Source organism: Octopus bimaculoides, chromosome 8, assembly GCF_046866305.1.
Source record: "Octopus bimaculoides isolate indiv1 chromosome 8, ASM4686630v1, whole genome shotgun sequence".
Lineage (NCBI taxonomy): Eukaryota > Metazoa > Mollusca > Cephalopoda > Octopoda > Octopodidae > Octopus > Octopus bimaculoides.
The window spans coordinates 94,537,055-94,553,482 of NC_142935.1; the positions used below are offsets into that span (position 1 = coordinate 94,537,055).

Below are 16,428 nucleotides of genomic sequence, written 5' to 3' on the forward strand. Positions count from 1 at the left end.
GTGCTTTTTTAAGTATGTTCCTTGAAACAAATGTGAAGTCAGCTAAATCGACTAAAATTGATTTTTCCATGAATTTCTCTTATATAAAAACAGCGTAACTCGAAACGACTTATGGTAAGGTATGCCTGCATAAATGTATTTGTCCCCAAACACTGCTTGACCACCGGTTTTGGTTTGTTTACGCTGCTGTAATCTAGTCGTTAGGCAAAAAAAAAAAAACGGTAAAATAAGTTCCGGAATTTACTTGTATTGATTTTTTGCCTAAACCCTTCGAAGCGGTGCCCCAGCATGGTCAAAGTCCAATTATTGAAACAAATAACAGTTACGGGACGTAAACAGACCACCATCGGTTGTCACGTGATGTTGGGGAGGGGGACAAACACAGACACATAAACATATACACACACATACATATATATATATATATTTATATATATATATATACATATATACGACGGGCTTCTTTCAGTTTCCGTCTACCAAATCTACGCACTGGTATATATATATATATATATATATATATATATATATATATATATATATATATATATATATATATATATATATATATATATATATATATATATATATATATATATATATATATATATATATATATATATATATATATATATATATATATATATATATATATATATATATATATATATATATATATATATATATATATATATATATATACTGTGATAAAATATAAAAATAAAGATAATTGCTTTCAAATTTTGGTACAAGGCTTGCGATTTCGGGGGAGGGATTAAGAAGATTGTATGAACCTCGGTGTTCAACTGGGACTTATTTTATCGACTCTGAAAGGATGAAAGTCAACATCAGCATTTGAACTCAGAATGTAAAGTAGTACAAAATCCGCTAAACATTTTGTCCGGCGTGCTAACGATCTTGCCAATTCGCCAGATCGCCACCTTAACCACAAAGTCAATTAATAGCTGATGGGACATTACAAGGACAAATTACAAAAGAATAGCTGTTGTGGGGGAAAAGTTCGTTAAAACAGATATTAGGATAGGCATAATAAAAACAGTATAAAAGGACTGGCGCTTGATGTTAAACAGAGTCCCGCAGTTCCTGCCATCTGTAAAGATAAAGAAAAGCTTTTATAAAAATCACTAATATCATGTTACGTAAAGAAACTGAGATGCGATAATTAATGCAGACTAAGAAATACCATAGAAGTGATGCAACTATGCAGTACAACACACAAATGAAAGAAAAAGGTTAGGAAGAATATTATAGACACGTAACATATATACTTAAAACACCTAAGTGCAACACATTGGTGGTAGGTATTAATACTCTAATTGTTGTAGTAAGTAGCTATGGTTATGATGTAATATTCTGAAATGAATGCAAATTGAATTTTAAAATACAGCAAAGAATACTAGTAAAATAACTGTATTGGGAATACACCTAACACAGAACGATTAAATTTATCACTAATACAGGGTCTTCTGTAACTAGAAAACGATGATGAAAAAATATATATACTGTAGAGGTTCAAAACATATATAGAAGAAAGTGAAACAGTGACAAATAGCGACATTATCACAACAAACTCTGTTGTCTATGTTCTAGGAAGCCAAGAAATATAATTTAAGAGTTGAGATAAGAGAGAATAGTAATGAAGCTAGAGAAATAACAGAAATTGTTAACATCTGAATACGGAGTTGAAAATTGGTTAACAGAATGTCATTTTAAAACGATTACAAGATAGAAAAGAAAGACCCTGCATAAGCAATATCTTTCAAGATTAAATAAAGCGGAAGTGAGAGTTATTTATTTTTTTAAATGTACTGGCTGCAAAACGAAATTACTTAAAATTTAAGACTGAATATTGGTAGATTACTTATTAGTACAAGACCAAAAGCTTCCCTTTGAGAACAACCAGAATTATATAATTTCAAATTTTGGCAAAAAGCCAACATTTCTAGGGAGAACGGAAAGTTGACCCTAATCTTTAACTGGTACTTAACCAACGATGAAAAGATGAAAGGTAAAGTTGAACACAAAATGTAAAACTGAATGAAATGTTGCTAAGCACTTTTCCGGAGGGCAAACGAGTCTGAAAGTTCACCGCAGTAATAGTCTTTGCTCCTATAGGCACAAGGTCTGAAATTTTGTGCAAGAGGCTACTCGATAATATTAACCCCAGTGCTCAAATTGTACTTTCCTTATCGACCTCAAAAGAGTGAAAGACAAGGTCGATCTCGGCAGAATATCACCACCATAATAATAATAATACTTTTGACATCTTTGTACACACACATACATACACACACATGCACACACACGCACACACACACACACATATGCATATACGTACACATATCAATATACATACATGTAGGTATATACATACGTATATGCATAAACATATAAGTACATATATATACTAATACTTATGTATGTGTATATATATATATATATATATATATACAAGCATATATATATTATATATACATACATAATAAATATGTGTGTGTATTTACACACACATAATTCCAATTTTTGGAATCATAACTTTAAATTGAACCTCTTTTGCTCTTAGACATAGAGACTACATTATTACTCTTTTACTCGTTTCCCTTAATTCCTTTGATAACAGAAAAATACTATCCCCCACCCCTTTACTTAATTGGTGTAAAAAGAATTTTCTCATTTGTTTCCTCGCTCTGTCAACCAACTTAGGTTGGTATATAGTATCGAACTCAATTACTATACTCTTCTGTTGCTTTCAACTCAATTATGCATTTGCTTACGTAACGATTAACTTACAACGCTGTGGTGTTTGCTAGCGAAACACTGTTGTAATAGAAACATTTAAGCAAACTTTCCCGTTTTATTCAACTCCCGTATACACACACACACACACACACACACACACACACACACACACACACACACAAATGTAAAGAGAGAGAGACAGAAAGAGAGAGAGAAAGGGGAAAGAGAGAGAAGGACAGAGGTACATCGAACACCATGCGACGTAAATTCATGGTTTATTAAAATTATCTGTCTCTAGAGGCTGTCACAATCATCAAATGGCAACTGAGTCCAGCTCCATGTGAGAAGGAGAGATGATCTTGATGATCAAGAATTTTCCAATGTTGGCATGCAATATCACGCACACACACACACACACACACGCGCACATTCTTAATCTTACGCATAATCGTCGTAAGAGGGAAAAACGACACATACCGTTATATTGTTTTGTACAGTTCGAAGAAGACGTAAAGTTGCCTGGGCATTCGCAATATTCTTCGTTTCCTTCAAAAATACAATTGCCAATTGTGCAGTCCCTCAGGCAAGGCTCAGAGCAGTATTCTCCTGTCCATTGTGGTTTGCAATAACATGACATATGTTCGTCCTTGTCAAAGTCACATAAACCATTGACACAGAGGCTGCAAAAGTACTGTTCTTTGCCACTTAACTTACGGCACTGTAAACTACTGTTGTATTTTACACACGTTTCATCGCTTCCACAATGAGTCGAATTCATGGTACAGGTCTTGGGTGAAACAACTGGAGATTCAGAGGTCCCTATTTTGGTGTTGCTCTCAACGTCATCGTCAATGTTATTGTTGCTGGTGTTGTTGTTGTCCGTGGTGATGTTGTTGTTGACATTGAGCGTGCGAGTGTTGATATACATCAGACATGCCATCAATGTGACAATATGTAACAGTACAGCTGCTTCCTTCATAGTTTCTTTTACAGATATGATGCTATGTTGCTGCGATGTTGCTTGGCCAAGTGTACAACAGAGAATGATCCTCGTGCGAAGCTATTAAGGAGCACTTATGTGTTACACGGAAAAACACAAAAGATACACTATTCATATTGATGGTGGTGAGATGGCGGTGGTGATGATGGTGATGGTGGTGGTTGTGGTGGTGGTGGGGTCAATAGCCGCGACGGTCATTATAGTGGTGTTATACATACATACACACACACACACACACACATATATATATATATATATATATATATATATATATATATATATATATATATATATATATAAATGTGTGTCTGTCTGTCTGTCTGTCTGTCTGTCTGTCTGTCTGTGTGAATCCCTAAAACTCGAGAACTACGCAACCAATTTCATTCAAATTTTACACATGCCTTACTTAGGGTTCCAGTTGTGTTTTAGTCAAAAAAAAATTAACTTCTTGCAGAGTTCGAGCACACGGCAACATAATATCTCCTCCACTATTTAAGTATTACGTGTCAAAAGTGAAACAAAAACACTCATGTCAAATACTTTCACTTTAAAAATGAAACTATTCTACTAACTGAAACAATCACATTTCGATACTGTTGTGACAGATACTTTCACAGAGAGAGAAAGAGAGAAAGAGAGAGACAGAAAGAGAGAGAGAGACAGAAAGAGAGAGAGACAGACAGAAAGAGAGAGACAGACAGAAAGAGAGACAGAGAGAGATGTATATGTATACATATACATGTATATGTACACCATTTCGATACTGTAATGACAGATACTTTCAGAGAGAGAGAGAGAGAGATGTATATGTATACATATAGATGTACACGCATATGTATATATATATAGATCTATATGCATACATGTATATGTATACATATGTGTAGATGTATATATATATATAGATGTACATGTAATATGTACACATATATACATATATACATGCATACAGATATCTATACATATATACACCCATCACACACACATACACATGCACACAAACACACATATTAGTCATTTGTTTTCTTATCCAAAACTACGTCAAAAGTACTGAATGGATCTTTATGAAATTTGGAAATTATATTCTTTGCATAACGGCCATAACTCCCATGAAAATTCATATATTTTTGATGTTGATGAAATTTTAACCCGAACATAACAGATGAGCATTATTTAGAAAATGATGTCACACGTTATCGAGGCTATCATTCTTTCTGGATGTGCAAAAGGGGATGACGTCTTTATTCCAAGAATTCCTCTTACTCCATCAGGAGCAGACATTCCTTTTACATTCAGAAGACTACAATTCCCCCTTCGTGTGACTTTTGCCATGTCCATAAACAAATATCAGGGTCAAACACTGTCTGTAGCTGGTCTTCTCTTGGAAGAGCCCTGCTTCTCACATGGACAACTGTATGTTGGCTGCTCAAGAGTGGGCAGCAACAAAAAACCTATTTGTATATGCTCCACAAGGGAAAACAAGGAACATAGTTTACAATGAGGTGTTATAATCACAACAGCAAGAAAGTATGTACATGATCACCTTCTTTTACGAAACTTCATTGACTTTCATATATTTATATTGATATACATATATATACGTGTGTGTATATACATCTCTATATATAAAGATGATGCGTAGTCTAGACGGCGTTTTTAGATTTCATTATTCTCTTTAACCCGGGCAACGCCGGGTATTTCTGCTAGTATATATATGTAAACAAATAGTAAATGAGTATATGCATATATACGTACAGGTATATGCATACCAACATCCACCTGTATGTATAGGTGCATATCTAGAGACAGGACATTGCAAACAAAACGTAGACGAGAAAACACACAAGCCACATAGAGAACATTCTTCTTCATCAGCTACCCCCGTTTTAACACCGGCGTTTCGAAGAGCTGGGCAGGACGCATCGCTAAAACGGCTCTTCCCATGGACCGCAAATTATATTTGTATACACAAATTAAACCTTGCCATGGAGGAATGTAGTGGCGGACAAAAAACAAGACAGGAAAGCAAACAGAAAAGGCTATACGGCCAGACGGGAAAAATTATGTGTATGAACGCTGTGAGGCACGAACTTGAAAGTGGGGACGAAGTAAGTTCGCGTGTTTGCTCGGCGATAGCCAAGGAAGAAAAGGATTATTGACCGGAAGCATGTGACCATGCCGGTGTAAGGGGAAGAGAGAGAGAGAGTGGTAGAGGGAGAAACAAAGGGAGGAAGTAGAAGAATAGGTGAGCAACGAGAGGAAAAGAGGAAGAGAGGAAGTACGAGGGGGGAAAAGAAGATACGTAGTAGTAACAAAGGAAGAACGAGAGGGGTAAAGAGAGATACGTAGTAGTAAACAGAAGAAGAACGAGAGGGGGAAAAATTGAGGAGAAAGAGAAAGAGATAGAGTAGCGTCGGAAAATATAAAGTTACGAAAACTACTTATATATATATATATATATATATATATATATAAATAATATTGCTTTATATTTAAGATTCACTTCTTTAAAAAGGTTCCTCAATGTCAACTTCCGGTATTGACGTAACAACGGCAAAAAGCTTCACTCTCTATTTTGTGTGTGAGTGTGTATGAGAGAGAGAGAGAGAGAGAGAGTAAATACTACATACACACCGCTCTCTCACTGTCTCACACACATACACACGCACCCCCCCCCTTGACTCACTCACACTCTGTCTCTTACAAACACACACATAAATAAATGTATACAAACATATTTACAAAGACACACTTATGTATGCGCGCGCGTGCGTGTTTGTAAGAGACAGAGTGTGAGTGAGTCAAGGGCTGTGTTGTCATATGCATACATCCAAAGATGTATGTATATTTATGCGTGTACGTATACATGACAACAAACCTCTCTCTCTCTCACTCACACTCTGTCTCTTACAAACACACACATACATAAATGTATAGAAACATATTTACAAAGACACACGTGTGTATGCGCGCGCGTGCGAGCGTGCGTGGAGGGTTCCACAATCGCCATTTATTTCAATTACTCTTGTGAGGATATTCACGTAAATCATTTTTTTCATTTAATCCCCATTTTAATTTTCGTAAAAGTTTCCAAGTACCAATGAGGCTTTTTGGCACATCTTCAATTTTCCCCATTCATGAGAGGCGCCCAGCCATCATTCATCTGAGAGTCCATCTACAGAATGCCCTCAAATTTCTATACAGCATATTTTGCCTTTTTTTCTTCAAGTATATAAGCAACAATTTCATTCCCGAGCAACGCCGGGTGCCTCTGCTAGTATATATATATATATATATATATATATATATATATATATATATATATATATATATATATATATATATATATATATATGTATATATATGTATATATATATATATGTGTGTGTGTGTGTGTGTGTGTGTGTGTATGTATATATATGTATTTATGTATATATGTGTATATATGTATGTATATACATACATCCATCCATACATACATACATACATACATACATACATATAGGAGCAGTGTGGTAAGAAGCTTGCTTCCCAATCACATGGTTCCGGTTTCAGTCCCACTGCGTGGCACCTTGGCCATATATCTTTTACTATAGCTCCGGGCCGACCAAAGCCTTTTGACTGTCGATTTGTTCAACTAAAACCTCGCAAGGCAGTGCTTCAGCATGGCCGCATTTAAATGACTGGAACAATTAAAAGAATAAAGGAATTGATACAACGTTGTCCTCGACCTGAAAAAGAAGGAACAAAAGCGAAGTTGATCTGTAGGAAAGTTTCGTTTAATATCCCACCATACATTATATGTTGCTATTTTACCGGTCACACATACACCAACCTCACAATCATATTCATAAAATGCATTCGCTTTCTTGAATGCTTTTGTGAACCCGTATGACACACATCGGAACCACAAAATATCATCAACTGACACACATATATTGAATAGAGACATGTGAACTTAAGCAGGATAATTTTATTTCACGTCGGGTATTTCAACATAATCACTAAGAGTGCACAGCTATGCCACAGGTAATGGATGCTATGATTTTTATCTATGTCTGAATTCAACTGAAAGAAACAATGGACCTCGGGAAAACAACGTAAACAGAATATGGAATATTTACTTCAAGTTACTCTAGGAATTTCACAAGACATCTCACTAGGTGCCTCGGTGATTATTCACCTTATCTGCCACTGTTGAACTAAAGACAGTTCCTTGCTTATCCACATACATAAGTATGTGTGTGTCGTTTAAGCTGTTGTAGGTGAACACGCACAAGAAAGACATGAGCAGAGAGGAAATAACATAGGACAGCTGTTCTGATCATTGTAGTTAGTGCGGAGCTGGGAAGATTTCTGGAACGAAGTTGATGGAAGGTGGTGTAATAAGTGTGGGTGGTAGGGGTAGGGTACTGGCCAGCTCCCAGGAACAGATTCCGCTGATAAAAACAAGCCATAGTAGTGACATTTATGTGTCTACATTACAAAACAACTACACCATTCTAATAATTGTTTCAAATTTTGGCACAGTTAGATTATATCGACCTTTGTCGACTCCGAAAAGTTGAAAAGCAAAGTCGTCCTCGGTGGAACATAGACTCAGAACGTAAAGACTAAGATTGGCGAAGCATTTTGTCCGGCGTGTTAACGATTCTGCCAGCTTACCGCCCTAACTTTACCGGCAAAATATTAGTAGCTATCTTTATTTTCTTACATTTGTGTTCTACATTGCAGTACAGACGAGATTCCGATCGTGAGACTGCTCATCTTCTTATATGAAAGTACTTCTCATAATTTCAGTAATTTTTTTTAAAGCCTGGTACTTATTTCATAGGTCATTTTTCCCGAACTGCTAACTTACAGGGACGTAAACATGCAAATACCGGTTGTCAAGCCGCGATGGGAGAGAAATGCACACACACAAACTCCCGCCCTTTGTGCTAATGCGAGTGGAGACTTAAAGATTAAGCCGCTCCTTGTCTACCATTCTGAAAATCCACGAGCGTTCAAGTCACACAAAATCGTGAAGGAGAAGTTACAGGTCATGTGGAGGACAAACGTTAAAACCTGGATCACCAGGCAATTCTTCTCCGAGTGGGACAACATACGTATACATAAAAACACACATACATATAAACACACACGCACATACACTGATACACACATACACAGACACACAGATACACACGTACACACACACACACACACACACACACACACACGACGGTTTCTGCCTACCAAATCCACTCACTAGGTTTTCGTCGGTCCGAGTCTATAGCAGAAGATACTTACCAAAGTCGCCATGCAGTGAGACTGAATCCGGGACTATGTGATCGGAAAGCAATTTCATACCACACAACCACGCCTGCACTTGTATGTGTGCATGTGTGGTGTGTGTGTGTGTGTGTGTGTGTGTGTGTGTGTGTGTGTGTGTGTGTGACTGCACCCGTGTGCGTACGTAGTGCATCCATATATGGACGCATGTATCTACTAATCTACCGATGTTTCGATCTATTTATCTATCTATCTATCTATCTATCTATCTATCTATCTATCTATCTATCTATCTGTCTGTCTGTCTGTCCATCCATACACACACACACACACACACACACACACATACACACATACATGCGCACACACTGTATGCCTTAATATAAATGGATTCGTGGATAGGTCGTCGTCATCGTCGTCATCATCATTTTCATTATCAGCATCGTAATTAGATTGAGCAATAAGTACCAGAGAAATTCTCTACTGAATAGCAGTAATTATTATAAGCAAATGATCAGAACGAAATAAAGAGCGGTGACAGAAAGGAGAAAAACGTTCTAGTTTTAGAATATGTATTCTGTAAATAAGTGCAGAAAGGAGACGAATGTTAAGATGCAGTTACATCAGATGCAAAAGAAAAAATAGCTATCAATATCTACTATAGTCAATCGAAAGCTCGAGAGACATTGTTCAAGGGAGATAACTTCTTAATAAAGAGTCATTCGTTATCTTCCTTACATCACAGCTAATTTTTTTAGCGTGTGTGTATGCTAGTACAATAGTAGAACCTCGCAGTACGAGTGCACCATTGTACGAGCAATTTGCTGTACGAGCCGAGGCTCGTGCCAATTTAGTCGGCGCTGAGCTCGCACACGCTTTCCCAACAAGCGCAGTCTCCGCTCGCTTAGTTCACGTCTTCATCTCGCTGTGGCAGCATCGCTGTGGCAGCATCGCTGTGGCAGCATCGCTGTTGTGTTTTCCCCAATGTTTTGGTTTAGTTTCGTGCATTTTTGCTATTATTTTATAATAATTAGTTATGTTAGCCATGGATTCTAAAAAAGGTGAGTGCAAAGGACAGTGCTGAGAAGAAGAAAAAGCTGATTACGATGGAATTGAAGAAGGAAATCTTCGATAAACAAGAGAGAGTAGTGCGAGTGTTGGATGTAGCACGTCAATATGACCGAGGCACGTTGGTGATCTGCACCATCCTGAAGAAAATGGATACGATCAAGGCTGTTACAACAGCAAAGTGTGTCTTCAGGGTCTCTAAGCAACGCACATCTGTCCACGAAAGGTTGGAAAAGTTGCTTCTCCCGCGGATCAACGGGGAGCAACTTGCAAGGGATACTATTACGGAGACCATCATCTGCGAGAAAGCACGAGCGCTACATGAGGATCTCTTGAAGCAAAGCCCTGAAACATCGACGGAGGAGACATCAGCAGACGCATTCAAGGCCAGTCGTGGCTGGTTTGATTATTTTAAGAAGAGGAGCAGTGTTCATAGCGTCGTCAGTTATGGAGAAGCAGTGCGTTCTGATACGAAGGCAACTGGAGATTTCGTGCGTGATTTCCGTCAGCTCATCGTAACCGAGGGTTACATCGCACAACAAGAAACTAGCTTGTTTTGGTAAAAAACAAAATGCCCAGAAGAACCTACATAACTGCAGAGAAGAAAATGTCAGGCTACAAACCTATGACAGGGAGGCTAACTCCCGCCCTTTGTGCTAATGCGAGTGGAGACTTAAAGATTAAGCCGCTCCTTGTCTACCATTCTGAAAATCCACGAGCGTTCAAGTCACACAAAATCGTGAAGGAGAAGTTACAGGTCATGTGGAGGACAAACGTTAAAACCTGGATCACCAGGCAATTCTTCTCCGAGTGGGACAACTTTGTCTTCGGGCACAGCATTGAAAAAGTACCTATGAAGGACAATCTCCCTCTCAAGGCTCTCCTCATCCTCGACAATGCTTCCACTCACCTTCCTAACCTCGAAGATGATATCCTGGACGAATTTAAATTTATAGAAGTTCTGTACCTTTCATGCCACACCAACAGGTGATTTCAAATTTTAAGAAATTGTACACCAAACACCTGTTTCGTCGATGCTTTGAAGCCATCGAAAATACAAATCTAACTCTTTGTGAGTTTTAGAATGAGCACTACAACATTGTAAACTGCCTGAAAATCATCAATATAGCTTGGCAGGGTGTAACGAGGAGGACGCTGAATTATGCATGGAAGAAACTGTGGTCTGACTGCGTATCCGAAAGAGACTTTGAGGGGTTTGAGTCTGAGACACTTGTAGTCGAGGAGATAGTGTCTCTCTTGGCAAGTCCATGGGCCTCAAGGTTGATGATGAGGACATTAACAATCTCGTCGAGGAACACTCAGTGAAGCTGGTGACAGATGAACTCCTGCAGCTCCAGGAGCAGCAGCATTTGGATGCGGAAGAAGAGATTGGTTCCCCGGAGTAGGACAGTGTTGCGGAGAATGCTATCTCTACGAGTGCCATAAAGGGAAGTGTTGGCGAAGTGGTCGCATGTTTCTGAATTTGGAGAAAAATATCATCCTGAAAAAGTAGCTACAGGTCGTGAAGCTGCTTTATTTAATGACATTGCTCTGGTGCATTTTCAAATGCAGTAAAAAAAACAGATTTCTCTTGATATGTTTCTAATGAAACGACCTGCAAGTGAAGAAAGTGTGTCTTGAATTAAGCTGAGAGAGAAAACGCCGGAAGTTGTTCTTCCTGAAGTTTTAATGGAAGGAGATTCTCCTTCCTAGCAGTAATCCTCCTCCACCCCCTCTATCGTCTTCCTCGCGCACAAATCATCCCATCTTCAGGGTAATTCAGTTAATAAAACCAGTTTACATATTTCTTTTGCATTCTCTTTTCTATAATTGCTATTTTACTTGTGACTCTACCTTCTCTGTTTTAAAACCCATAGAAAATTGTTTTGGGGTGGTTTGTGGGGCTGCGACGGATTAATTATATGATAGTTAATTTCAATGGGGAAAATTGATTTGTAAAACGAGTAAATCGTAAAACGAGCTCGGTCATGGAACGAGTAAAACTCGTATTTCGAGCAATCACTGTATTGCTATTATGTTTGAATGAAAAGAGTTTCATTTACCATTTAAATTATCTAATAAATGGTTATCTTTAGAAAAATTGGAGGCTAATAAATTTCGTTAGACATCATTAGTAGGTCAATAACTTTAATCAGCCGCTGTCTATATACGTTTAGTTACTTTTATATTTATCACATTTCAATGCGTTAAATGTTATTTAGAAATCTGTAAATATGTAGGCTTTCTTATCCTTTATGGCTTTCTAATGAATGGTAGAGAAGAGCCCGGTAATAAAAGATAGGAAAATGATTTCAAATAGAAGTGAAAAGTTTTAAGAAGTGAACATTTATGAAAAATTATTTAACAGAAATTCAGAACTCAGCTTTTCTTACAGGTACCGTGTTTACAGTTCAATGCGACAACATGAACCCTTAGACTACTCGAATGGTTAAACATCCTTACCTGAATATAATTAGCACTGCTGTGTCTTTTACTACAGTCTTGGACCGACCAAAGCAGCCTTCAGAGTGGATTTTATAGACGGAAGACCAAAGAATCCCATAACACACACACACACACACACACACACGTGTGTATACGTGTGTATGTCGCCCATCACCGCTTCGCAGACGGTATTTTTGCGCTCACATCTCCGTAACTTAGCGGTTCAGGAAAATCAATACATTTTAGATATAATTAGCAATATGTGATTGTAAATTTTGGAACAAGGCCAGCAATTTCGAAGGAAAGGGAAACCAGTCATATCTGGCCAAAATAGTGTATCTGTTGCATGTTGTTCAAACCGGTCAGAAATCAAATTCTCAAGGCTACGCGACAATACATAGATTCAAAGCAATGAGGAGAAAGAGGCATTACATTCGACACAGTGATTTGAATGATAAGGAGTTAAATATAGAGTATCTATATAATAACCTGCTTGTTCGTTCGTCCATTATACATTAGTTAGCTAGAGACCTGGAGGTGAAGTGGGCGAGAGGTGGAGTAGGAGTGAGAGAGAGGGAGGAGCGAAGAAGAGAGGAAGAAGTAGAGAAAGGTGATTAAAATCAATACTCTTAGGCTAAATGGTCACGTGGTAGAGGCGAAGAACGAGAGAAAAAGACGATGAGAGAAAAATAGGGAGAGAGAAGTGTTAACGACGAGGGGTGAGGAAGGAATACTTATTACGCGGTTAAAAAGTTAGCTGAAGGGGATAGTAGATAGCGAGAGATGGACAGAGATGCAGTTATATTGAGAGAGTCAGATAGCAGTGGTATTCTGATACTGAAAATTATTTTTTTCATTGAACTAATTTTTTTATAGCGATCATCGCACATGCATAAGTGCAATTATCGTCTGCACGCTTAAAAGATTGATATTTGTTTATAAGGGTTAACTTAGCTTAAACTCTAGATTCGCAAAAAAACACAGTGCAAACTGCCCGAGAAAGGTTGCGCAGATATAAAGCACCGGATGAGAAAGGAACAGCAAGAAGATATAATAAAAAGAGGAAAAAGACAACGCCGGCAGAGACGTGAGGAAATGAATGTAGACGAACGTCAAGAATATTTAAAGAAAGCTAAACTATGAATATTATAAAAATGCAAATCGTCTGCTTTTTCTTAAATAGGTCCTCTTAATTTTTTCCATTCCGTGGAATTTCCACGAGCTCTACTAGTTTATTGTAGCTTTGGATACAGGCACCTTTGATAACGATACCAGGTTTATTTTCTTTCAGAGTATTCTAATTACTCTGATAAATCTTTAATGACTCACAGGAGAAACGTGATTAAAAATTTAAAAAAAGCAAAGCTTGGTTTTGTCAATGTTTACGTCTGTTTAGACAACCAAGAGTAACAATGCCAACAACCACAGCAACAACGAAGTGAGTATAAAATCAATGAAGTTTAATCTGAATAAACAAGCTCAGCCAACTGTAACATTCCCTGTCACCACTGTCATATTGGCCTTTTTAACTTCCTGTATGTACAACACTAGTTTGGAACACTGTTACTCCAAAGGACAAGAGTTTCTCACATGTCTAGAAAAGGAAAAGAAAAAATAAGAGAAGTAGAACAAGTTCAGATTAACAGTCCAAAGTCATTTCATAGTCTATTTAATAGCGAAATAAATATATTGTACAGTGTTTGTTGATAATTTTACTGTATGTGCAGGTCAGTGCAGATAATATGGTAGTCACTCTAGATTCGAGTTAATCTTGTACAGTAACTGATGATCGGTAGATTATTTGGTAATCAGTGTTGATTATTTAGTGGTCAGTGTAGTTATTAATTAGTTAATTCAGGTTATTTAGTGATCAGCTTAAAGTATTTGCAAAATAATTTAGTGAGAAACTAAAATTAATTATCATGCAGGGAATTAAATAGCATGCATAGAATTTTTAAATATTTATTAGGAACTGAATTAACACTGTTACAAAATTTTGCAAAAGTTTTCTTACCCTAATTTTCTAAGTGTTTATATCTAAATTTTCGCTCCAATTCCGAAAATTGTCTTACTTTTTCTTGACCATCGACTGTTGTTGAGATACATGAAACTACGCTAATTAATAACAAATGTACTGTTTAGGGGAAGGACCATCTCATTTGTACACAAAATTTGAGATAGCTCGGGAAAATCGTGCTTTTGGTTTAATATAAACCTCTAATGAATGAACAGTGATAAGCTACTCCATGGTACTCAACAGATATGCCAATTTCATTTCAGTCTGTCAAAACTGATGGACTCCCTTTCTGTGAAGTAGAGAGCCTATTCATTAAGGTGTATATTGAAATGGTACTTATATATTTTTCTTCTTCAGCTTTTGTACTGTGAATATTTCTCTATATTTTTTTGACCATAGTTACTAGAGGGTACAGAAATTCTCCAGATTATTTCTGTTATGTGTGCAGATAGTATGTTGCAACAAAGCATGTACCACATAAAATCGTGAAAGGTGCCAAATACTAATAAAACTCATACTATAGGTAGAAGATACTATGAAGCTCTCATCTGGAGAGTCCGAAGGTAGCAGCAACCAAGAGATGGATGAAGCGATCGAGCTAAGAATGAATATTCACCCACACTTTCTAAATCAACGCGAACTGGACGATCTCATCGGGAATTTAGGCCTCACCAATTCAGGAGCTGAATTTGTAGCATCCAAGTTGAAGGAGCGGAATTTGTTAAAGGAGGACTACAAATCAACAGTGTACAAGAAAGTACATGAGGAATTCGAAGTATACTTTGATATTTCTGAAGATCTGTCTCTGCAAAGATATAAGTGGCTTGTTTGCAGCTAATGGTGCCTTTTCATAGACAGCTCAGTTAGAAGCCTCAAAGCAGTTTTACTACACAATGGTAATCAGTATCCACCTCTGCCTATCGTATGCTCTTTTCAGATGAAAGAAAAATATGAAACTATCAAAAAGCTTCTTCAGAAAGACTATAAGTGAGATATTTGTGGTTATTTTAAGAAGTTTGTCTTTTTGCTAGGATTGCGAAGTGGATACACAAAATATTCGTGTTTTCTTTGCGTATGGTACAGCAAAGCCGATCATACGGGAAGGTTGAGTGACCCCTTCCCCACAAGAAATGATATGCAGCCGGGAATGTCATAAGACAACCTCTTGTAGAGTCTGCCAAGGTTTTGTTACCTCCGCTTCACGTAAAACTGGGTTTGGTCAAACAATGCGAAGGCTTTAGATCATTCTGGAGAAGCCTTTCAAGGAATTCGTTTGCTCTTTGCAAAGCTATCTAAGACAAAGTTTAAGGGTGGCATTTTTACTGGACCGCAAATAAGGACAATGCTGAGTTCAGAGAAATATGATAAAGCAATGAGTGATATCGAAAAAGAGATATGGTGTGCATATCATGGCATATTTTTTGGCTTTCAAGGTCAGAACAAATGTCCCAACTACAAGCAGCTGGTGATAACGCTTAATGAGAGTTTTAAGAAGTTAGGGTTAGGGTTAGGGTTAGGGTTAGGGTTAGGGTTAGGGTTAGCTATCAAACTTCCTTAAACGTGCACTACTTGAATTCACATTTAGACTTCTTTCCTGAAAATTAGGTCAAGTCAGTGAGAAGCATGGTCAGAGATACCATCAGGACATTACTACACTGGAGAAGAGATACCAAGGAAGATAAGACACTACCATGACGACAGACTATATATGGTCATTTGCCCGCAAAAAGATAAAGGAGATCACAGTAGGAAAACACAATCCTTAATGCATTTCTAGTGTAATCTCAGCATATGCCTACGTAGATTTTTCTGTGTAGCTTAAAGTGCAATGCAATAAATGACGACAAAAATATTACTTGATTGA

The 16,428-nt window shown here is 37.4% G+C and overlaps 1 protein-coding gene across 1 annotated transcript; it reads right to left on the minus strand.

The window, feature by feature from the left end:
* Nucleotides 1–761: 761 nt before the first annotated feature.
* On the minus strand, nt 762–3,817 carry LOC106874586 (uncharacterized). The gene is made up of 2 exons (XM_014922375.3): nt 3,238–3,817; nt 762–1,111 (listed from the first exon to the last, which is right to left on the minus strand). Exons 1-2 carry the CDS (start codon nt 3,737–3,739, stop codon nt 990–992), a joined length of 624 nt encoding a protein of 207 aa, XP_014777861.1. The 5' UTR covers nt 3,740–3,817; the 3' UTR covers nt 762–989.
* Between the last annotated feature and the right edge of the window lie 12,611 nt (nt 3,818–16,428).